At 43.8% G+C, this 25,176-nt stretch overlaps 1 protein-coding gene across 1 annotated transcript in view; it reads left to right on the plus strand.

The window, feature by feature from the left end:
• Positions 1-4,207: 4,207 nt before the first annotated feature.
• The window catches only part of LOC144798102 (uncharacterized), a 44,450-nt gene continuing 23,481 nt past the window's right edge, over positions 4,208-25,176 (plus strand). Inside the window, exons 1-5 of the mRNA XM_078668865.1 lie at positions 4,208-4,344; positions 7,250-7,302; positions 8,564-8,671; positions 19,018-19,137; positions 20,083-20,181. Coding sequence (XP_078524991.1) covers positions 8,618-8,671; positions 19,018-19,137; positions 20,083-20,181 — 273 coding nt within the window. The 5' untranslated portion in view covers positions 4,208-4,344; positions 7,250-7,302; positions 8,564-8,617. The remainder of the gene's footprint in view (positions 4,345-7,249; positions 7,303-8,563; positions 8,672-19,017; positions 19,138-20,082; positions 20,182-25,176) is intronic.

The following is a 25,176-nucleotide window of genomic DNA, read 5'->3' on the forward strand; positions in this document are numbered from 1 at the left end:
ATGCACATAGTAATCTGAACCATGAATTCATGTTTAAAATGCATTCCTTTTCCACCCAAGTCGTTACCATGATTTGCCTTCGGGAAAGCACTGGAATTTGGAATAGTATTTACTATTCCAACTCCAGTCTGAGCAACTGTAGGGAAAGAGTTGGACTTAAAGTACAACATTAGTCCAACAACGCTTTCCTTCTGGGAAGTGGTTGTATTGGCTTGCTTGATAAAGGAATGCATTGAAAAGACACATTAGGGCACGTACAGCAATTACGAGTCTTGCAGGGCAATGTGTTGGGATCTTAAATACCTTAAAAACATCTTGTCTTCCTGCCAGAAGCTGCCAGAAAGACAGTGGTCAAGTCTTTAATCATGAAGAGAACGTATTACTGCATTGTTCTGTATCTCGGAGTGTCACAGACATGATGAAGAAGACGACAGTGGGTGCAGAATATGGCAGCTTGGCTGCTATTTCATCTGCCTAGACACTCACCATCAGCCCCAGCTCTACCAATGGTGCTCTGGCTTCCGTTAAGGCATTGGGTATATTTCAAAGCCATGTGCTATTGTCGCAAGATTCTCAATCATAAAGGCCCGAAATATCTTCACCTCTGATCACACCTTATCTTCCTAAAAGAAATCTGAGATCAGCTGATGCCTCTCTTGCATCTATCCCCAGAATCAAAAGTGCTCACATTGGAGGCCATTTCTTCAACTACTGGCAGGCAAGATGTGGAACTCCCTACCACTTTGGCTTAGGCAAGAAAAATCTGAAATACGATATCGCAAGAATTTAAAAACATGTTTTTTCACGCTAACTTAGATTAGGGGAATTCATATTCTTACTCTGTATAATAGGACTGATACCCCAGTGCTGGGACACGCATCTGACGCAGCTATGTGCTTTATAAATCTCATTATTATTATCATTATTAGTGGTTTGGACCAAGTTTTTAAGGCACAGCGTGATTTGAGACGCGATGTAAAGTCTGTTTCCTCTGCTGCAGGGATAGAGGTCTGCTGTCCCATGCAGTCCTAATTCCCAGCATTTCCAGCATTCATAGAAGATTGTCGAATCCTACCTCATTTTTTTTAATGAGGCAGGAGGTTTTCCAAATTATTCTAAATAGCCACTTTGAAACGAGATTGAATGGCACATCAGTCACATTGCAAAAGATAGCTACTCAATCTGCATCTCCTATTTGCTACTTGCCCGATTATAAATCAAGAACCAATATTTCATATCAACAGGGTCGTTCATTCCCAGCCATAGCTTTACACACTCTGGCACATTTATAAAGATAGTTCTCTCTTGTGATTGTTATGAGGATAACAGCAGATAATGAGATAATTTACAAAGCAGCTCACTCACAGGGTTTTTGGAGAATAAATGTTGCACTCATTCTCTGCAAATAATTGCTTGGATATAGAATCACGGATTGTAGCATTGAACAGGGTTGGTGCTACATCAGTGTAATACCAGCAATCTGTCTTGGACCCCATCATCAAGGAATGGTATCAGGAAGGGAATAATTCAAATATAGCCCCATCGCCAGAAGACCCACCAGAAACCCTCCCACCGGCTAGGACTGTTTATCTGTGGGAATGCAGCCTTATTAAATGCTAATGATACTAATAACACATTCGCTGCTCTTTCTTGCAGGGATTGGAAAGAGATTTTGAGCTACATGCTGGAAGATGACTATACTTCATCTGTGCCAGCACTGTGCCAGATGCTACTTGTTGTAGATAAGAAAGCAAGCATCAACTTTCATGAATGTGGTGAGTCTTAAGCATCCTACTCATTGACACAGTGGGATCTACCATTGAAGGTGGTTAATGCTTCCTCCTCCACTCCCCAGATCCCCTCTTACTTTGTCATGATCAGGCATGAGTTTAAGAACCAGTCCATTAGCTCAGGATGTGATGGTTGAGTTACTATAGAACGTGGGTGTCGATATTTCAAATACCATTTATTGCTCTCCTTTTAGAGATATATGTGTCTGTGCTGATGTTGCTGCTCGCTGTGAGCCTTATTCATAAGGAATTAACTAATTGCTGTGCCTCAAGCCATTTGGCTGTGCCACGCTGCGTTAATTCCGAAGCACTGGGATGCTTCATATCTACAAGGATATAATGGATCCCTTTGCTCTCCCAGTGCTGGTGCCTAATTAGCTGCCATGCACCTATGAAGGTACCCTTGTACCATGGTGCAAGGGTGGCTGCATCACAGGGATGGTTGTTTTTGTGAAGTAAGGCATATCTTTATTTTTATGCAGTTAGGCATACCTTTGTGCACAAAAACAATCACAATAGGTAATTTCCTCTTCCTAAATGTGCTGCAGTATGCAGTATGCGTAGAAAGAGGTAAACAACGAGGCGAAATAAAAATATTTGTTCTTGTTGCACCTCCCTATACCTCCCCCTGGGGAGGTGTAGCATTCTGACACATTTCCAGGTGTACTATTTCTTGTAAATCTGGAAATGCGGCAGAAGCCTTGGGTGTTGCGCAGGAAATCTCACAGCAAAACCCATGGCACAACTGTTCCACACAAAGTGTTGAGTGTAAAGGGGCCATATTTACAAGGGCAATAAAAGCCACGCAGGGTGGCTTTACCTGTCCTTGTAAATATGGAGCAGCAGGTTGCACTGCTGGTGTGTCTCAAAAAGTGATGCACAGGTGGCACAAGGGGCTTGTAAATAGTCCCTATATACTTTTTGTAGTTTGCCAGACATAAAGTGGCTTTCCTGTTTGTTTCAGCTCTTAGTCTGGTTAATGCAATGTACTAACTGTCCCAGGTTTCCACACACCATGAGGCTACTCAGGGCTCTAATGCTCCTCTTCAATCCTTGGAGTATTCTTGCTCTGCATGATGTTACTTCAGTCTAGTATGTTGATCATGCCCTGCTGGGCATGGTACCTATTTATGTGTTGTTACTTTTGCCGACCGCAACAGGGATGTATTTTATTTCTCCATGGAGTTACTTTTAGTTATGATGTTTGTCTCTGCAATGTTTCTGGTTCAACATTTTGGACTTCAACTCCATACTAAAATGCTAGTTATTGGCCCTCACTTGTAAGCAGGGATGCATGCTCAATGATGGTAAGTGAAAATAAATATTTTGACTGACTCCAAGGTTACGAAGGAGATTCGCATCTGGTGGTGAATACCTGTAATTGCTGTAATTCCAGGGAACCAATTAGCTATCCCCACTCAACTTTCCAGTGGATGTGTTGATAAAGTGCAAGTGACCTGGTCAGATGGTATCATAGTCTATTTATTTGTCACTCATGTTAGGAGTCCTGAGCAGAATCGAACAGGCAAAATATGTGCTCGTTCTTGCTTGCCCCAGGTCGTTAACCTTATTAGAAAATAGATATGCAAGAACATGTTCAGGAGTCCTCTTTTCTTCTGGGGTATCCGCTGTCAGAAAATGGCTCCCATTTTTCCATGGTCCTTCAGGATGTAAAGCACGTCCACGGCTCATGACGCATCCTCTCTTATCCCACTGGAGTCTTCTATCCCTCAATGAAAGCTGTAGCAGGAATCTGTGCATGGCAGCTTAGGTAGCTCCTCCTCCAGCTTTCATTCCTTGACCTCAACCACTAAGGGAGGGAGGAAGAGAATTGCAGCATAGGCTGTCAAGGTACTGTACACCCCTGGGCACTCCTTAGTGGTAAGGGTGCCTTTGCCAGTATTTGCAGGAATTTCAAAGAATCCTCATGACCGCTAGAGGCTCATTGAAATGCCACCCATCATCTTGTTTACAGGTACTACTGGGTGTCTTAAGTGTGTGTGTCAGCCATATGTCTTCCTTTGGCAAGTATTGCTCAGTAATTTATGGATTGAGTATGACATGTCTTCGTTCTTTTGTACCTAAACAGCTAAAGAAATTCCGATACACAGACTCTTCATAAGATTGCTGGTGAGTATCACATTCTACCCCCATCATATTCCACCAGATCCCTCTTCCCAAGTTGTTTGCTGCCATTTCTATGCAACCTACTAATAGAGATCTTAAATTCAATTCAGCTTTTATCCTTTTGAATTTGATGGTTTTATTTCCAGTAAATTGGTTATCAGTACCAATGTGGTTGGTACTAAGTACTGCATAGAGAACAAGGTAGCAATTCCAGAAGTTTCAAAGGCTAGAGAATAGGAACTCATGAAAGAATCACTTTCTGAATTCTTTGTTGTGGGTTTTCAGGTAATTTCTTCATATCCTCGCTGGGATGTCGAAAGGGGAACTTCAGTCTTGGCTCTTCTCAAGCACCTGATTCCTGCAAATTACCCATTTCTAGCAAAACTCCTCAGAAGGAAGATCCCCCCGCTGATAACATATTTAGAAGGTGAGACTCCAAAGCATGAACCAGTGAGCACACAATTTAACAAGTATTAATGGCATTTCAAACAACCATTGACCAATGACAAAGCCATTAAGTCTGGTGTTGGCTGCTAGCTTTTAGACCTTGTCCACTCATGTTTTTTTCACGATTTTTATAAACTTGTATTGTGGGAGGTGATGCCAGGTACATACCAAGGTAAAAAATACTGTTTTGGTCTCAAAAGGTCACATTCTTATTGTTGTCCCTGGAACTAAATGAAAATAATTTGTGTGTGGATGTGCTCCTTGTGAAAAAGCAGAACGCCATTGTTCACAGTAAAGTTAGCCAAAGTCAGAATTGGCCCATGATGTATGCTGTGGAGGACAGAAGAGAATGTGAATGATAGGACACGTTAGACCTGCAGATGAGGAGGTCTGGGTGAAGGCTTGTATAAGTAAGCAAAAAAAGAAATAGTCACAGTCTTTCTTTGTAGCTGGCCGATGCCGTACTCCAAACCGAATGAGGCAATAACAGAAACGGAGTCAGGTATCTTCTTGCAAGTTCTGGGTTACTTCCGCGTATAACAGAAAGGCAGTTGACACATTGGTTTGCCGAAAAAATCAGTTTAATGCAAAGCTTCTGCCATGAAGCGCTTCATCTGTCAGACTCAGCCTTGATCACATAAGAATGCGGCATCTTGATTCAGTTTTTTAAAGTACATATGTGCCAAAAAATTCCATAAACATAGAAAAAAATATTTCTTCAGTATATCCAAGGTCAACATTATTTTAGAGCACTACCTGTTTTGGCACCTTTTCTTTTATTTCAATTGTGACTTATTGTAACAACTCAGTAGCACCAACTCTTCTAATGACTAAACTTGAAACAAATATCCCTGTTGGCCTCAATATAGAAGAGATTTTGCACACACATTTATAAACACCAAACGCTCTCTCTGCGTTTGTATTGGAAGTAGGTATTAGTCAGGGTATATGGTAGGTTAGATTAGTCTACACGGGCATAACATTGTTTGTGTGATGACTAAGGATGAACAGGGTATTTCACAGCAATTAATATGAAAGAAAATGTTAGAACTCTGGTTCAACCATATGTTGCAGTTAAAAGTAATGTTTAAAATGTTGCATAATTGAATCCTACTATGTGAGAAGTTCACATGGAGGAACATTTAGATAAGTTGGTGATATTATGTTGTTAATAAATTGATTGATACATATTTCTGTAAGGTTAGACACCCTTGTTTTCTGAAAAACAAGATTTGTATTTCAGCCTGTGTAGCAGATATCATGCGGAAGTGTTTTATTGTGTTTTTAAGGTAGAATTAATTGCAAATTATAATGTCACTTATGTGAATTAGTCGGGTAGTTCCTACAAATCTATAAAGGATCTCTACGTTTTAGACAACATAAACTAAGGGATTGGTGTCCAGACTGATTCCAGACACCCCCAAAGGATATGTTAGTATGTAGACCAGCTAGCTCACAGTGCCACTAAAAGCCCCACAACCTTACCAAGGAGAGAATAGTTTCTGGCAACTATCGAACATGAGAACCCTGACCCTCAGGGATCATGGAAACAGTACAATACTTTTTTCTTGGTCACTTGTGCTCACTTTATCTCAGAGAGATACACAGACTAAATGGTGGGGGCGTTTTCAATAAGTATTTATTGAACCAGAGTCATTCTAGCATAAAATACATGTGCTGCAACAACCACGAGACAGAAACAGATATAGACGATTACAAGCACCAATAGAGTAAATAAAAAGTAGAAATCTACCATGGTGCTAAAATAGTGAATATATGCAGACACTTAAATACATGAAGTTAATAGTGCGTACTCCTACGATGCATACCCTAACTAGATGTACCTAAGTGTACCTAGCATGTATGTTGGTGTATAGCCAAGAACCTCCTAGGAAAGAGCAAACCCCAATACCTGATGTGAGAAAGCAAAGGACCCCATCTTGGTCTTGAGTGGACAACCCACAAGTAATGTCAGACGACTGCTAACTGGAGTGTCTGCATGCAGGGACTTCAGCGTCTCGTGTCAGCATGTCAGCATAGAATCTTTTTCTCCTCCGGCTTGCCCAGCAAAGATGTTCTACTTATATACCTGAAAGGTACCATCAGGGGTTCTACCTAGATGTGCCATGGTACTGTGGGCATGTCAGCCAAGGATGACGATAGTGGTGACCCTTATACAGAGTTATTATGCACAAGATTGTAATCCTGCTGTGATACTAAGAATCCTCATGCATAATAAATTAGGCCAGTTTTTTAAAAAAACTACACAACATTTATGCAGCACCTAACTAGGTAAACGGTCAGGGCCAGAACTGTTATGAAGAGCAAGGTAGGACAAATGTCGGTAAAAGCTTGTGCGACTACCTAGGACTATATTGGGGTACATTTGGGTATTATAGCAAATTAAGAAGTGTTATAAAATATTTTGGTCTTTGATATAATAAAGGAATATTTTTCTATGTGTATGTAATTTTAGAGCGCATGTGCTCTTTTTTACTCTGAACCACAACGGCGATCCCCTATGTGATCAAGGCTTCATCTGACGGCTGAAATGCTTATTGGCAGTAGCTCTGTAATGAACTGTTTTTTTGCAAACAAGTGGTGTGGTGACCTTTCTGTTATATAAGAAAGGAAACCAGAATATATAAACCTAAAATTACAACCAGATATAAGGAGCTAAGAGTGACATCAAGGGCACATGAACAACTAATGACCTTGAACTCAATTCCCCAGGACAGGCTGAGCCAACAAACACATTTTGCACACTTTGAATTGTGTGAATCTACTTCTGCTAGTGCTTGGTATGTAAGCACATTGCCTTTGAAATGTTGCTTGCTATTCACTTTTACTTACATATATTTCTTTTTTACCAACTACTATTTCAGCTTCCACGGAAAGAAACTTTGACTTGGCAAAGTGGAAATGCACGCTTGTTTCAGTAAGGATGAATTGCTAATGAATGTCACACATGACGCTTGTCTCTTTGTTTTCCAAAGCCACTCATTCAGCGTGAATATATACAGATATTAAATTCACCCCATCATAGTGCTGTTCTGCTATGAGGTTGCAATATTCTCACCATATCCCTATTATTTCTATGGATTATGATCGTTACTATGATGTTGATTATGATTGGGCACAGAGGGGGAGCAGCTGTACTCGGTACATAACATTTCCCTAATATGCAATATTTACCAGAAGCATTAAAAACCTTATGTGCCCAAGTTGACATTCATAAAACTGGAAATTGCATGCTTACGACACCTAGTCCTACATGTATCAGAGTTTATCTGCATGTTTTACCCAGGTAAATTAGAGGCTCTACAGTGATCATTGCATTACTCATAAATCTGACTGGTGCAGTGAGCTAAAAAACGGTGATGGATCAAGCCCTGATCTGTTGACTGGGTAGGAGTGTTCTGATTAACTCAGATACTCTGTCCATCACCACCCTCTTTTTGAAATTGTTGTTGCACAGGGCTACAAATGTAGCCCCTTACTGGTAATTGTTTCCTCGGACTCTTTTTTATCCCCCAGGATAGTCCCAATAGCACAACGTTCTTCTTTCCCTGGACTGTCACACTATCACTCTTCCCACTGCATTCCACATTATCAGTAAATTCATATTCTGCAATCGGACTGGCACATGATCCATGCTCCCTATCTTCATTTGAATTGTCACTCTGTCACTGTATGTTTTGCCAGGCCATCACACTCCACTGAGCTTCTATTGTGCTCCTGAGATGCAATTGTATGTTCCTTGTGTTCAGTCTTCACCCTTGTTAACACGAAATTTACAGTCTGCCCCCTTGCTGGATACCCAAAATGTTTTTGCATTCTGCTTCTAAGTATGTGATATTGTTGCATAGTCCCAATGTGTTTTCTGTCTGGATGGCTGCACTGTTGCTCTTTTCACAATAATTTGTGGGCAGCATGGTTTTGTTGCATGTGTTTCTGTGTAAATCAACGCCACTGTCAAGGCCTCCTGTTTCTTCTGAGCACTGATATCACACCACACTATTTAAGCATTGCTATTTGTGTTCTCTGGTTCTCTGTCCAAATATAATTTCGTCATTACAGAGGTTGTTAGCTGAAGTTTGTATACCCTTATCTTCTCAAAATCACTGCAGACGTCACCCGTGGATACTGCATTTACGTTTCTATTACTGCATTAAAGTCTCTCACTGTTTTCCTTTCAGTTCCTGGGGACTATCCTAAAACAAGCCCCATACAGAGAATGGCATGTCTCTTTCATGGAAGAACTCACCGAACAGATTGACAGTTTTGCCCATCATGTGAATGAGGAGGTTAGTGCTCTCAAGGTTCAGTGTTGAACCATTGGGGAAGTCAATTTAACACAAAGTCGGAGAAGGGTAGAACTGTGTATCCCATTAGTAAAGGTAATTTTTATAATATGGGTACACAGCATTGGGCTTAGCCTGTTGGGAAAATCAGGTGTGGTTCTCCCACTCCCTGGAAGGACTGACCTACTAAGAAGCAGATGGAGATGAACTCCCTGAGGTAATCCCCTCCACTTGAATCAATAAAAGCCACAACATTTCAGGGCTATACTCATTTCCCTAATGGATCTCCTTTAGCCAATAGGTAGTCTTCATGTTAGAGCCAATCCCCATTCAGGGGATGTGAGGCCATATTCATGCAAAAAGCAGTGGAGATATTGTTCCCATCAAAAAAGCAAAGAAGAAAGGAAGGCGGGCAAAGAAGGGGGAGTCTTAAGGATTATTTCTTGGTGCCCTCACACATCACTGAGGATGTAATGCTTCATAGTGGGCTTGCTTCTCATAGGTCCAGCGCTATAATGCCCTACGGGCCCCACGAAGGGTCACTTTAGGGGAAATCTTTTTATGTTTGCTGTCTGATGAGAAGTGCTTGTGTAAGGGCATTTTGAATGTGAGGGGTGGAGTAAATGTGTACAGTGAAGTAAAGGGATACTAAAACTATCTAAGAGATACCGAACTGAACTGTAATGTGATGGTTCCCTTGGTAGGATTGAAAAAATATATTTGGTGGGGCTAAAACAGGGGCGTGATGTACCCAAGTAGACTAAATCTGTGAGTGTGGTCAGGTTTCGATGGCCTAAAAAGGTTCCACAATGATTCGTCAGGACCAAAAATATGGGGGATAGTCCAAACCCACACCTAAGACATGATATGCTGCTAAGGTATTCCTGTAGAAGAAAATACCTGGTTCAAAATGTTTAGAATTGATCATCTAACCTAGAAAATAAATGAAAAAATAAAGAATACACTCAGTAAACAAATGTTTTGTATGTTTGGTTCAATGTGTCACCAGAATCGATTTTCTAACTCACTGTATCATAGTGTCTCTAAAGGTAGACATGCACATGCTATTTTTGGCGCTGACCAGTCACCACAAGTGAAAGAAGTGAAAAACACACAATTACATATAATATGACAGAATAGGCAAGTGAACATACATGGAACAGACAAAATAAACCAATCTGTGTTTGTGTTACTCAACGTATCATAACTGATTGGTTGTCCTCCATTGTGAGTGACGGGTCTTACCCTTTGGATCAATTAATTATGCCCTATAGGTCAAAAGCAGAGGGTAGTGCTCAGCTGCTGACAGTGGAAAGAGCTATGATGGTCAGTAAACAGAAACAGTAAATCAAGGGGACCCAAATGACTTAGTGTTAAAAGAAAAAGAAAAAGTTTTCAAGAGAAGCAACCATACTCACATGGTTTCTGCACGGAGAGCACAAGAGACCTACCCTCCTTTGCTCGCCTGGCTCGAGACTGAGCAGAGGAGAAGACCTGTCATTGAAGGTACGGGCAATTGGTGCGATTGTCCTCAGGTGTGGTGTGGGCAGAAGCTGGAAGGAGTGATGACCTAGTGGACAATGAGGAGAGGAGAGGAGGGGAGGGGCGAGCTTGAGCCAAAAGGAGTGAGCTTCTCACGTGCTGATGTAACAGAGGTATCATGCCTCAGTGGCGCCTACCTCAGAGTGTGCAGTGGTTAAAAGCTGGGCATCCCGAAGTCATCCATGGTTTTTGTAAGGTGGCCTCTAAGTAGTAAACTAAGACAGTTGAATGTTTTGTTAATCAAGGGAAATGGTAAGAGAAAAGTATAGTAAACCTAAGTACTCTTGCATATACAGTGATGGAGAGCAAATCAGGTGCACATAACTCCTATCGATCCCTCATGGTGGAATCTAGGCATATTGGTATCTGTGTTCATGTTGTAAATCTAGGCCACCTCATGTAATAAGTAACACGAGGCGGCCAAGTGGTCTATTCCCAATGGATTAGGATGCTTGGTGAACACTATTGGGAAATGTCAAATGAGGAGAAGAGGAAAGAGAAGAGGTAGGCTGGAGCCAATAGGAGCAAACCCCTCATGTGCTTGTGTAGCAAAAGTATCATCCCTCCGTGGTGGACATCTTGGAGTGTGTAGCGGTCAAATGCAGGCTGACCAAAGTTGTCAATGGTATTAGTAAGGCGGCTTCTGATGGATACAACTGCCAGTGGATTCCTCACCTTCTGAATATCCCCCTGCGTCAGCAACGTTCGGAAAATTCTTTGTAGCTCGCCGGCGTGGACGATGTTACAGGAACGCACGACATCGCAGGCGGCTCCGCTGACGTCACCGACTCCATAAGAGGACTACGCCGGCATGATGACATCAGTTCCCTTTTTTCCACGTCGTCGGCGCAAACGGTTTCGGGGAACCTCTGTAGCTGTTAGTAACTTTGTTACTGTTTTTCTCTGTTTGGGGTCTTCTTGCTTCTTTGTTTCTCGCTGAAGATGTCGTCTAAGAAGACCGGGTTCGAGCCATGTGGGGAGTGCGGCAAGATGATGTCGATTACGGACCCGCGCGAGGATTGTATCTGGTGCCTGAGTTCGGACCACGATGTCAAAGGCTGTTCTTCGTGTAAGAAGATGAACCCGAAGGCTCTTCGAGAGAGGTAAGCAAAACTTCTGGTGGCGAAGTTGAAAGGTAGAAAGGAGAAGAAGACTTCGAGATCGCGTTCGAGTAGGGCGAGGTCGAAGTCGAGGTCGAGGTCGAGGTCCCGCACGGCGTCGCCTTCGAGGTAGTCATCTGGTCATGCTTCGAGGTCAATGAAGAAGAAGCATAAGAAGCGAAGGCATGAATCTCGACATCACTCCGGTAAGGACTCAGTCTCCTTCACCTGGTGTTCCAGAAGGTGAGGCTTTGCCCTTGGAGTCGCCAGTGCGTTCTCCGGCATCGGATCCCTCTCCGCGCCGTCCCCGGCTCAAGAGGAAGAAGAGGCTCCATTACCTGAGGGCTCTATGACTCCAGTCCATCCGCCTGTGGAAGAGGAGGCGAATCTGGAACCTCCGAGAGAGCATCCTGTGGGTCCTTACCCACCCTTCCCAGCTCCAGGTCAAGACCCTACTTCGTTTTTAAACGCAATGTATGGAGCCTACTCGAGAGCTTTGTACCCCTCTGGTGCACCTTCGGGTCCCATGGGTCCATTGGCATATAATTTAGTAGTTCCCCACTCCTATGCTCCAGCTCCTTCTGCCATTTATGCCGGTGCCGGCTCCGCCTTGGCATTTCTCTGCGCCTCCGAGGTCGTCAACGCTGATTCCATCGTCGCCGGCTCCGACTCGACCTTGTGAGCAGCGACCTGGGCTTCCGGATCCGATCTTGACGCCGTCACCGGCTCCGTCGGAGTCGGTCACGGATCCGACGGCGCAACTCTTGAAGGAGAGATCGAGGTGAGAAGCTCAGCGCCTTATAGAGGAGCAAAGATTTAGAGAGGCTGAGGCTGAGGTGGAAGAAGGTGAGCTTCAGGAGGACTATTTTGATGATTTGAGGGATGCTACTGGTTTGGAGCTTTCCCCTGAATGAGAGCTGTCCTCTGTATCTGATGCCCCTTCAAAGGACATTGCACCATACCATGTGGTCATCAAAAAAGCTGCAGAATTTTTAAATTTGACTTTGCCTACAGCTGAATACAAGTCTAATGTTGTGACTTAGGTCCTCCATTCCCCATCTTCAGTTGTGGAACCATTGCTTCCTTTTAATGAGGCTTTGACTGAGCCTATATTGGAGGTTTGGAACAGGCCTCTTACAGCTCCTGCCGTGGCTAAGGGTGTTGCAAGGAGGTATAGGGTAGCACCTGGTGATCCTGAGTTTCTATCCTCGCATCCTTTGCCTGAAAGTCTGGTTATACAGGCAGCCTGTTCGAAGAAGACTGTTGGTGCTTTCCCTCAAGTGCCTGGGGATAAGGAGTCCAAGAAACAGGATCAGACTGCGAAGAAGATTTTCTCTTCAGCAAGTATGGCTCTAAAATCGACCAATGCCACATGTCTCTTGGGGAGCTATACACATGCCCTGATGGACTCTGTATGGCAGTTGGCTCCTAAAATTCCTGAGGACAGCAGGAAGGATTTTAATGAGGTGTTTGCCGATACACAGGCGGCTGCATGTCAAGTGATTCAAAGTGGTCTTGACACTGCTGATTCAGTTGCTCACAATATGGGAACTTCTGTTGCCTTGTTGGATTTGCCATTTGATGGTGCTGGACTATTTGGCAAAAAATCTGATGCAGCTTTGGAAAGATTTAAGGACAGTAGGGCTACTGCCAGATCTTTGGGGCTGCAGTCCAGAGGCTCTGCGACTAAGAGATATAGAGGTTTTGGACGTTTGTCCTTTCGTCCCTACCGTCAAACTCAACAGCAGCAGCAACAGCAAAATCCTACAGGGGCAAACAAAGAGCTCGTCCTCGAGGACGTCAAGCCTCCGCCTCCTCTTCCCAACCCCGTTCACCATCAGCAAAGCACCCCTAGATCCGCCATTCCGGATCATGCGGGTCCTGTAGGGGGTCGGCTTACCCATTTTCTATGGGATTGGGAATCGGTTACATCAGATCTTTGGGTTCTCAATCTTGTAGAGAATGGGTATGCTCTTCCCTTTCGGGAATTTCCTCCAGATTACCCTCCTTGTCAAGGATTTTGCTCAGAGGACCACCTACTTCTCCTGCAGGAGGAAGTCCTGTCACTATTACGAAAGGGTGCGATAGAGGTGGTTTCCGGAGCAGGAAAGGGGTCAGGGATGCTACTCCCGGTATTTCCTGATTCCCAAGAAGGGTGGCAGACTTCGTCCAATCTTGGATCTTAGGATATTGAACCTTTACCTGAAAAAGGAGAAGTTCAAGATGCTCACCCTTGCTCACGTTCTTCAGGCACTGCTGGAAGAGGACTGAATGGTGTCGATCGACTTGCAGGATGCTTATTTCCATATTCCTATCCTGAAGTCACACAGAAAGTATCTCCTTTTCACGGTGGGATCGCAACATTACCAGTTTGCGGTCCTTCCGTTTGGTCTTACTACTGCACCTCGAGTTTTCACCAAGGTGATGGCTGTGGTGGCAGCACATCTGAGAAGGTCGGGGAAACCTGTATTCCCGTATCTGGACGATTGGTTGATCAAAGCAGAATCTCCAGAGACAATGCTCCATCATCTGCAAGTCACAACTCAGTTGTTGTACAGGTTGGGTTTTTTATAAATGTACCCAAATCTTACCTGGTGCCCTCCCAGCGCTACCTGTTCATAGGTGCGGTACTGGACACAACTGTATATCGAGCATTCCCTCCACCTCAAAGGATTCTCGACATACAGGGAATGACTCCTTTATTTCACAATGGAGCGGTCGTTCCAGTCCTGAAGGTCCTTTGCCTGCTCGGTCTGATGCCTTCCTGCATTCTGTTGGTCAACCATGCACGCTGGCACATGAGGGCACTCCAGTGGTGTCTCCGCAGGCAGTGGTATCAGCACAACGGAGATCTCAGGGAGTCTGTGAGGATCTCCAGAGAAGCTGCAATGGATGTATTTTGGTGGAGCATGGAAGGCAATCTGTCTCAAGGAAAGCCTTTCCATCTACCTCCATCGGTTGCCACGGTGATAACGGATACATCCACTCTAGGGTGGGGTGCTCATCTGGCGGATCTGGAGATCAAGGGTCATTGGTCTCCAGAGGAAAGGTTGCTTTACATCAACCTTCTAGAGTTGCGGGCGATACGTCTAGCACTCAAGGCCTTTCTCCCTTCCCTTCGCGGGTGGTCGGTTCAAGTCCTGACGGACAACACCACCGCGATGTGGTATGAAAACAAACAGGGAGGAGTGGGGTCGCAGTGCCTCTGCAGAGAGGCTCTGCATCTCTGGTCCTGGGGTCAGGACCATCAGATTTGTCTGATGGCAATTCATCTGGCCAGAGTTCTGAACGTGCGTGTAGACAGTCTCAGTCGGCAGTTCTCGGCGACAATGAGTGGAGGCTTCATCCAGAGGAAGTTTGTCACGTCTTTCGGATGTGGGGAACTCCTCAGGTGGACCTGTTCGCCACTCACGAGAATGCTCACTGCCCATCATTCAGCAGTCTCCAGTATCCGATGCAGGGAGCTTTGGGGGACGTGTTTCAATTGAGTTGGAGCTCACAACTCCTTTACGCGTTTCCTCTCCTACCCTTGATTCCTCGGGTACTGAGAAAGATTCGCCAAGACCGGGCCCTAGTCATATTGATCACCTCGGATTGGCCAAGAAGGGTGTGGTACACAGATCTTTTCCACCTCTCCTCGTGCCCGCCGCTCCGTCTCCCTCTCAGGGTAGATCTCCTCTCTCAGATGGAGGGGCAGGTTCTACACCCCTACCTCCAGACCTTACACATTCATGCCTGGAGATTGAACGGGGCAACCTGAATTCCTTTTCTCTCCCACATGATGTGGCGGATGTCATTCTATCGGCCAGACGTGACTCCACCAAGTCTATCTATTCTTATAGGTGGTCTCGGTTTGTTTCCTGGTGTGGGGAGAAATCCATCGATCCTTTGAGGGCTCGTTTATCAGCTATACTTCAATTTGCTCTTTCTTTAGCGCAGCAAGGGTTTGCTGTTGCTACAGTCAAAGGTTATCTTTCGGCTTTGTCGGCATTTCTCTGCCTGCCGGATCAGCCGTCCTTATTTAAGTCTCCTGTTGTTTTAAGATTTCTAAAGGGCCTTACGAATAAATGTCCTCCTACTCCCTTTATTGTACTTCAATGGGACTTGAATCTGGTGCTTACTGCTTACAGGGTTCTCCTTTCGAACCTTTGCACAAGTGTCCCTTGAGACTTTTGTCTTTTAAGACCGTCTTCCTGGTTGCTATTACCTCGGCAAGGAGGGTAAGTGAGCTTCAATCTCATAGTTTGAAGCCCCCATTCTTGACTATCCATGCTGAACGAATGGTTCTTAGGATCAGAGCTGCTTTTCTGCCTAAGGTGGTAACTCCCTTCCATCTAGGACAGTCTATTACCCTTCCTACCTTCTATCCTCCCCCTCACCCTTCCAAGGAGGAGGAACGGCTTCACCGCCTGGACCCTAAGAGGGCGGTGAGCTTTTATCTTGATAAGACAAAGGACTATCGAGTGGATGACCAGTTGTTTGTTGGATTTGCTGGCTGTAGAAAAGGAAGAGCTGTGCACAAGCGCACATTTTCGAGATGGATTATTCTATGCTTCAAGATCTGCTACGCCCTGGCTGGTAAGGAACCTCCAGAGGGCATAAGAGCTCACTCTACTAGAGCAAAGTCATCAACATCTGCTTTGTCTAGGGGTGTTCCTGTAGAGGACATTTGTAGAGAGGCAACTTGGGCCTCCCTGCACACTTTCGCAAAGCATTACTGCTTGGATACCGAAGTGAGGAGGGACGGCTACTTTGCGCTTTCTGTCCTTCAGGACTTTCTGGTATAGAGGAGTGGACACCCTCCTCCGGGAGTGGGGACTGCTGTGGGAATCTATTCACAAGGTGAGGAATCCACTGGCAGATGTATCCATCAGAAGAACAAGTTACTTACCTTCGGTAACGCTATTTCTGGTGAATACAGCATCTGCCTTTGGATTCCTCACATGCCCACCCGCCTCCCCGTTGTCCACTCTTCTATACCTGAATTTCTGGTACTGTTTTTTTAATGTATACATGTTATCCTCAAAGGAAGTGTGTTCTTGTACATGATTTACTATGTTATATTCACACTTGACTAGTTTGTACTGTGTATACTGTGTATATATCTATTGTTGTTGGTTCGTCCGTGTGCCTCGAAGGCACGGAAAAAAGGGCGGAACTGATGTCATCACGCCAGCGTAGGCCTATTATGGAGTCGGTGATGTCAGCGGAGCCACGCGTGATGTCGTGCGTTCCTGTGACGCCGTCCACGCCGGCAAGCTACAAAGAATGTTCCGAACGTTGCTGACGCAGGGGGATATTCACAAGGTGAGGAATCCACAGGCAGATACTGTATCCTCCAGAAAAAGCGTTACCGAAGGTAAGTAACTTGTTCATCTCAAACAGTAGACTAAGACAGTTAAATGGTTTCTTATTGGAGGGTACCACCTCATTGGTATCAACAGAATCATTTGTGTTACTGAAGAAGAGACCAATGCCAAGTCGCAAAATGCTTATCATAACCACTGCTTAGTGTGGTGTCTGGGACTCCATAGCCGGGCATTCCATATGTGACATGGTGTCAATGGTGATATGGTATATCAGGTCCCATGTATGAAGAAAATGTCAATCCAGCCATAGTAAGAGAGTATCTGATTTCACAGGGGACTGAATTACACCTCGCACTAGAGGATTTCATCTTTCAAACCTTTGCTGTTGGTGGAGAGGCATAAAATCCACCCTTGCTCCATTCTGAAAAGATTTAAAGGGCTCCATGAATTAATAGCTTCCAAAATTATCTGCCGGAGGTCATCTGGAGAGTGGTTGGAGTTGGAAAACTGATGGCACATTTTTGTAGTGCTGTGTCTGCAGCATATGTTGCTCCAGTGCTCCATTATTCTTGGTTCGATAGCGCTTGAGGTCATTCCCCCGTAATGAAGGCCACAAAGGCAGGTGATCAGGTAAACACAGTTTTTTGTACTGCAGTTACTGTGACTTTTCTGTTTCCAGGCGAATTGGGGACCCAACCTGACCTCTTAGGAATGTTTAGTCAGTGGGCATACCCCGTAGGACCCACAGGGATAGTGCCCTGTGACAGGTGGTAAGGTCCGAAAGGTGTTCTGCATGTGGGACTGTTGAATATGAGGTCTGGTGTTTACCAGGAGGTCCTTCAGTTTCTGGCTACACTTAAAAGCAAATCATGGCTCTGGAATCTCAAGGGGCCCAGTGCGTCATCACTCCTTCCCACGGTCGCATGCACCCCACCCAAGGACAATCACTACAATTACCTGCACCTTAAAAGACGGGTCTTCTCCCCTGCTCAGTCTCAATCCAGATGAACAGAGGATGGTAGGTCTCCTGCGCTCTCTGCACAGAAACCACATGAGTATGGTTGCATCTCTTGAAAACTCTCTGTTTTTCTTTTTTTTCGCACCCTAAGGCATTTTGGTCCCCTTGACTTGCTGTTTCTTTATGTTGACTATCATTGTTCTTTCCACAGTTAGCAGCTGAGTGCTACACTCTGCTTTTGACCTATGGGTCACTGATCCAAAGGGTAAGACCCTTCACTCACTCCTGAGGACAACTTGTGATACACTGTGTCACATCAACACAGATTGGTTTTATGTTGTCTGTTACCTGTATGTCCACTTGCCTGTTCTGTTATATTGCATGTTCTAGTGTGTTTTTTACTTCCTTCCCATTGTGGCGACTGATCAGCCATAAAAATAGCATGCACATACAGTGTCCCGGAAAAGCGATCCTGGAGACACATTGGCCCATACATGCAAAACATTTGTTTAATGTGTGTTTTCTTCATTTTCTCAATTTTTTTCTAAGTTGGACGATCAATTTTAAACTTTTTGAACAAAGGTATTTTCTTTTAGGGGATTACCTACACTTTATATCACATCTTAGATATGGGGTAGGGTTAGCTCTCCCTTTTTTAGGTCCTGAAGAAGTGGTACAGATACTTTTTGGGCCAACAGGCAAGAAACATGTTGACCTGACCACATTCACAGATTTAGGCTACTTGGATACATTACCTCCCTGTAGTCGCCCGTACCTAATTATGTTTTTTTAAACCTGCCAAGGAAACCATCAGTTTAAAGTCCAGTTGAATACCTCTTTTTAGTCTCTCTTCATTTCACTATACACATTCACTCAACCTCACACATTCAAAACGCCCTCACACTGGCACTTTCATCAGATGGAAAAAATAAAAAGATCTCTGCTAAAGCGACCCTTCGTGGGGCCCATAGGGCATTGCATTGCCAGCCCTATGAAGAACACCCTTGATGATGAGACATTGCATGCTCATGGATTTGTGAAGGCACCAAGAAAAAATCCTTAGGATTCCCCTTTCTTTGTCCACCTTTCTTTCTACTTTGCTTTCTGAAAGGAGCAGTATTTCCACTGGTTTCTGCATTAGCACTTTCAGGGCCTAGGTACTGTACCTTCATTGGCTCACATTACCCCTCACTTCCTTGTTTTGAGTCATATTCAGGGCCATACACAAATCTCTACAATGTCCAGAAAATATAACTATACTATACATAAGATAACAAACATTTCACTCAACTTATTAGGTGCTATTTGAAAGTGGGAGACAAATATGTGTGTAGAGTGAATCAAAGATGAATACTCCAATATAAGTAAGACTTTCATAGAGTGAGCAGGAGATGCTGTTTATTCTTAACTCAGACTGTCTTTAATTCACTCCCATATTAGGGTTTTATTTTCCAGTGCCTTGGTAAGTGCATGGCCAGCTGTGATGATACTGCACTGATCTTACCCTTCCTTCGAAGCATGTTCGAATCTACTTGGTTCATCGCTACGCCTTACCATGCAGTAAGTATCAAGTGCATTTCTTACAATTATCATAGCTTTATTTCCCTAGGGTATTTCACCCTGTACGACCACAACAAAAACAAGTTGAGAAGGTAGTCATATGGGGCTGTGGAGCCTCTGGATGTACATTGTGTAGGTTTGTAACTTCATTCATAGAGCTTGATGGTAAATTATTGATCACTGGTGAAACATTCCTCACTCAGTACTTCCTCTCACCCAAAAGTGTGATGTTGTACTCCGTGCATAGCCAAATTATAGTATAGTGAAACCCCTCTACAGAGTAGATGAGGACTAAGTTAGCAGAAACTAAATGTAGAGCTCCTTTTTTCAGGTGACTAATAATGCATTTCATCAGGGATAGTTAGGAGCCTCTTTAGGTGATCTCTCTTGATAGAAGCCAGTGTTTGAACAAGATAAATCAAGTTTAATCAATGTAGCAGATAAAGCGGTGAAAGACATAAAGCTATGTGAAGGCTTTGAAATTACTCTCTCAGAAAGGCCTTCAAAATAGACAACAGTAGACATGAGGAAGAAAGGATAAGCATCCCTTCTAAAGAAATCACACTCCTTTGTTGTAAAGAAGGCTTGTGTATTGAACTGTCCTTGCAGTTCCTTTATGTGAAACACCAGAGAGAACAAAGTGACAGAAAACAAATAGTGACGAAACTCTCATCTTATTGTCCAAAGATGCTTTTTAAGTAGCATGGTAAAGGCCCTCCAGCATAGCTGTATAAAGGTATCCTTAAATCATGCTTTCAGGCCACTGAATATATTTGCTTTACTAGTTGACAATCATTCACCAATACCAGCTGTAAACACTGAATGTGAAATCAAGAACCAGCTTTATCCTTTCTTTTTAACATGAAATCTCTTGTACTAAATGTCTGTGTTTGGTTAATGTCTATTGTCTCCCTGAGGCTGTGAGTTGTCTTTCCTTATTTACAGGGCATAGTAATCGGTTTCCAAACATGTGCCAAGGTTCATCCTTTCGCATGCCGGCAGGTACTTGAAGCGTACAAGTGTTGTCTTTCTGATATTGAGCTGGTAAGAACCATGCATCTCTTTCTGTCTCATATTTCAAACTTTCCTCAGCAGCGGCGGTTCACATTTATTAAATGTATTTTACAATTAGATAAAAGTTTACGAGAAAGAAAAGCTAAAATATGTCTAAAGACGTAATTCTGAAAACAAAACGGTATCAAATAAATGGCCAGTGCAGCTTCCATTCCTCATGTGTATATAACATTTGTTGAAGAAATTTAGAAATTTGTTTAGAAAATTTATTTTGAAGGGGCTTATGATACCAAATGCAACAATCTATTAAATTTACCATAAAACAAGTCATTCAACCTTTACTTTCTCCTTTGAGTTACTCATGACTTCAGAAGTAATAGAGCACCAACGGAAATGCCAACCTCCAAGACAACTTACATTTAGGAATGTGGGTGTACAATACAAGACCGGGTCTAAGACCAGGCCCTGGACTCAAGGGTGGAGTGGTACTCGCTATCCAACAACTGGCCTGGGTAAAGGCTGGGCTCTGTATCTACAGAATACAGTTACATTGAGGAAAGGTATGCGGCTGAGTCCATATTCTATAGCACACAGCATTACTGTGTTCTAAACTCCTACTGAAATAGTGACTGGCCCGGGCCAGGAGGCAACCGGCACCAGCACTGGTGAGTTGTGTTACAGGACTACCTCTCCTGTCTGAGGATGGGCCTTCATGAGGCCAACGTGAGCAACCCACCCTGACACATGGGTAAGGCAGTGTGATTGCGTTGTAGGGGCACAGAACCACACATATCCCCTATGCCTAGGACAAGGCCAGGGAGGATCATTGTATTTGGGGGCTGGGTGACACTGAGGCCAGGGTTGATTTAGGCAGCCAGGTAAGGCAATATTCTCTGGATCATTGGTTTTGCAGGGCATTTTCTTCATGGCGTTCCTGCCGCCTTTGAGGTTGTGTGTGTGTGTGTGAATAAGAGTTAGGGTAAGGGCAATGGTACACATTAAAGTTAGGTGTAGAGTTAATGTAAGCATAAAGGATAGAGATTGACTTCAGGTTGTGTATATTGTGCCAGTTAAGGAACAGTTCTTGTTTAATGTTAGTCTTAGGGATAACTTTATGGCTAGAGATGAAGTATGGGCATGATACAGGGTTAGGGTAAAGAATTTTGTTCAGCATACTTAGCTGGAATGAACTAGGTTCAGGTCTATGAAAAGTGGTGGGTATATTATCCTCCTAGTGTTAGGGGGTTTGGGTTTCGGTTATAGTACATAATAGTAATAGGCAAGTGATAGTGATAGCATTATGGTTAGGCATAGGATTTTGGATTTGTGTACCTTACAATAAGAATAAAATCCTATAAAATCATTTTCAGATACTTATACAGCATTAACATTTGAAATATTAGTTTCTCACTTTTCTTTTTGTATTTTTTTCCTCAATATTTAATTTCTAAATTTTAACCTAAATACCACTGGCAGGGGACAAGTGTCTTTTGAGCAGACAGGTGCATGAGGTAGTGCTGCCCAAAAGTTCTTTGACACCATAATTAAACTTGAAGTGAATTATTTATGTCGCCTGCGCCATCACAATTGTCTAGCACAGAAAAAGAATGGTGTTTAAACTTTATCATAACCAACAGCCATTAGACATCCCTCACTTATTTCACAGTACATTGCGTACCAGGGCAAGTGGAAGCTGCACTCAAATAAATGCGCCAATAGCTATGACAAAAAATGTGTTTGCTAAGGCATGAAACCTATGAGCTGCACCCTTTAAATGAAATAAAAATAAGCTGTATAAGTTTATAAATGATATTAAGTGTGATGGATCGATATCTGAAATGTAGGTTTTCGTTTGAAGTTTAGCAGTGCCCAGAAGCTGCATGAAGTCGTCACTAGATGGATGAAATTACTTTTTCCGACAGGTTAAAGATCCGCTTTCTGGCAAAGCTCTTAACTTACAAAAGTGGTTACTTCATAGGTCTTTGCTCTAGACAGCGCGTGTGCGCTGCTCTAACCAGCCTGCCCATAGGCTTCCCTTTAGCTGCCCCAATCGTCACTCCATTCGTCCGTGGCATGAATACATCATGCCTCTTCCTGTATTGAACCTCTGAAAGCACCAGCCAATTACTTATGTGTTAACACAGTGGCCATTTTAGGTACTCATTTTGGGAATACTTTTTCCATTGGTTAGAACTACTGTGCACGGTGGTTACAGGTGCACTCTCTCGTTGATCTTGGAAATGGTTGTTTTTTTATTGTTATTTTGTGCTTTTATCTCAACACATTATTGGCTCAGGTTTGTTTTCCGTTTGTGGTGTTTCCGTTGTTCAGCAGGTGCCCCTTTATGGCCGCTGCTTCATTGATCTAAGGGGTATCGCAAAGAAATTGGAATTTCAACAGCACAATGCCTGTCGTGTAAAAAGCTGTTTTTCTGTAGTGAGAGCATAATTCTGACAATGCCCAATGCTGTGTTGGCTAAAACAGCGCTTCTAAGTTGTGAAAATCAAATAGGAGCGCTCAGTCAGATCACATTGGAAGCAAGCCTGCCTATAGGACCTGTCAGTAAGATCATAGATGGGACCAAGGAAGATGTGAAAACATGGGGTACTCGCTGCATAGGGCTGCAGTCTTCTCTGCAGGTTTCGTTTTCACCCAGCAGAAACATTCAGTTTACTCGTATACTTTCTTTCTGCTCTCCTCCTTCTGACTCTGCGCACATGTTCATGTTTAACAGCCTGAACACCGTAATATTAATAATGTATGTTTTCATTTATAGCTCATGTAACTGCATTTTTGTAGTTTCATAGCATTGCCGCACGTCTTGCAGATAATGTTTTTAACAACCCAGGCACAAATAGATATCACATAGGCCGAGGACTTTAAGTGGGCTGGGTCTTGCTGGTCCACCAGCAGTTCTAAAAAGCAAGTGCTGGGACGGGTCCTTAACGGGGTCTCCATTTTTGCCCGCTCCCTCCAGGCAGAAACCTCAGTTTTGTCTGATTCCTCTTTTTTGCTGGAATGTCTGCTCCGATCCCGCTGCTTAAGGAAAGTTCCTTGCTACAGGGAAGCATGGGTCTTTTACTGATTGATTGAAAAAGCTTTATTCGAGTTATACACTCATAAAAGCACAAACATACAATTTAAAATTCATACATTTTAAAATACATAATAATTAAAATTCATGTTTCAGACACATGAGATACATTTTAAACAATTGTGCAAGCTTTGACACAAAGAGTTTTTAAAATAAATATAAAATTTAGTGCATATTGAAAGATAGAGCCCTCCTCCTAATGGACCATGCCCACCCCAAGTATTTTGCTGTTCCCAGCACTATAGGCATTTCGGTGGAGGTACAAATGATTCTCAACCCCTCAACACCACTTAATACCCCACGTTTTCTGCAAACTGGGGCTAGCCATACTCTCCTAGAGTTTGCATAGGCCTCACACAGAAATAAGAAGTGTATAATGCTTTCATTTAGGGCACCACATACCGGGCAACACAAGCTATTAGTACTCCTCCATCTGCCCGTCAATGACCTCAATGGGAGAGAACCTGACCTTAGCTGAAAAAATAACTTCCTATCTATCGGGACAGTTATACTGTCCCAATACTGTTCTAGTACAGGTCTCGTTTTTATTTCCATAAATCTACCCCCCATTGTTTCTGCATGTGTACTCCTCCAGAGCTTTTGTTCTATATAATCCCAATATATGGCCTTAATGATGTTTTTGCTTGGGAATACTTCCCCATCCGGATTTTCCCAAAGGTTAGAGAGACCGAGCTCAGCAAGAACCACCCTGAGCGTCTTCAACCATGATATTTTGTGGAATATATCCGATTTAACTAGGGCTAAAAACCCATCAGCATAGTGTTGGATCTCTGGGGTCGTCCACAGTCGTCTCCAATAAAGGATAGGCCTTAATCGGGCGCGGTCACTAACCAGTCTCCTCCCTAGATCCAAGCCAAGTGGTATTAATGGTGTGCTCTGGGGGAGACTCGTTATTCCCCTCAAGAACCTATTCTCTGATATTTGTAGGGCGGGGAGCCTCTCGAAACCCCATACTTCTGCCCCATACAGGGCTGCACCCAGGGCTTTAGCATCATAGACCCTGAGGACCGGTTTTACAGGCCAAATTTTTGATTTCACTTGTTCTGCCCGGAGCGCCCCTGAAATCTGCTGGTGTCTCAGTACCGCCTTCTCAATATGTCGTGACCAACCTGGCTTGCTTGAAATCTCTACCCCTAAGTAAGTAAAAACATTTACTACCTCAAGCTCGATATTATTCAGAGATACCCTTGGTTGGGATCGGCGCCTTTGACCAAAAACCATCAACTTTGTTTTGCTAGCATTAACTTCGAGACCATGTTCCCCGCAAAACATATCAAATATATTCAGGGCGCGCTGGAGTCCTGAAGGGGTCTTGGATACAATAAGGGTATCGTCAGCGAACATCAGGATAGGGACCCTGATGCCCGCTAGCGATGGTGCATCCACACTTGCATCCAACATCCTATCCACAATACCATTGATGAACAGGGAGAAGAGCAGGGGTGCCTTTGCACATCCCTGCCGTACACCCCGCCCAACAGGAAAATTAACGGTACATTCCCCATTACTCCCCCACTGGACTTTGGCGAAGTTGCTTTCGTGAAGACGCATTATAAGAGTAAGCAACTCGAGTGGGACCCCTATTTTTTTCAGGACTGCCCAAAGCTTACTCCTTGGCACCAGGTCGAAGGCAGCCCTCAAGTCTACAAATGCGACATAAAGGCTGCCCTCGGCCAGGAGTACAGTCCCCCACCGCAACATGGTAAATCGAAATATTTGGTCAACCGTGCTGGTTGCCCGCCTAAAGCCTGCCTGATAGGGGGAGAGGGCATTGTTCTCGTCTACCCAATCCATAAGTTTGTTGACCACCATCTTCCCAACCACTTTTTGGATAGTGGCAATCAAACTTATCGGCCTGTAATTGACCGGGAGTGACCGATCGCCCTTCTTATATATTGGTATAATTATTG

Source organism: Lissotriton helveticus, chromosome 12 (genome assembly GCF_964261635.1).
Source record: "Lissotriton helveticus chromosome 12, aLisHel1.1, whole genome shotgun sequence".
Classification (NCBI taxonomy): domain Eukaryota; kingdom Metazoa; phylum Chordata; class Amphibia; order Caudata; family Salamandridae; genus Lissotriton; species Lissotriton helveticus.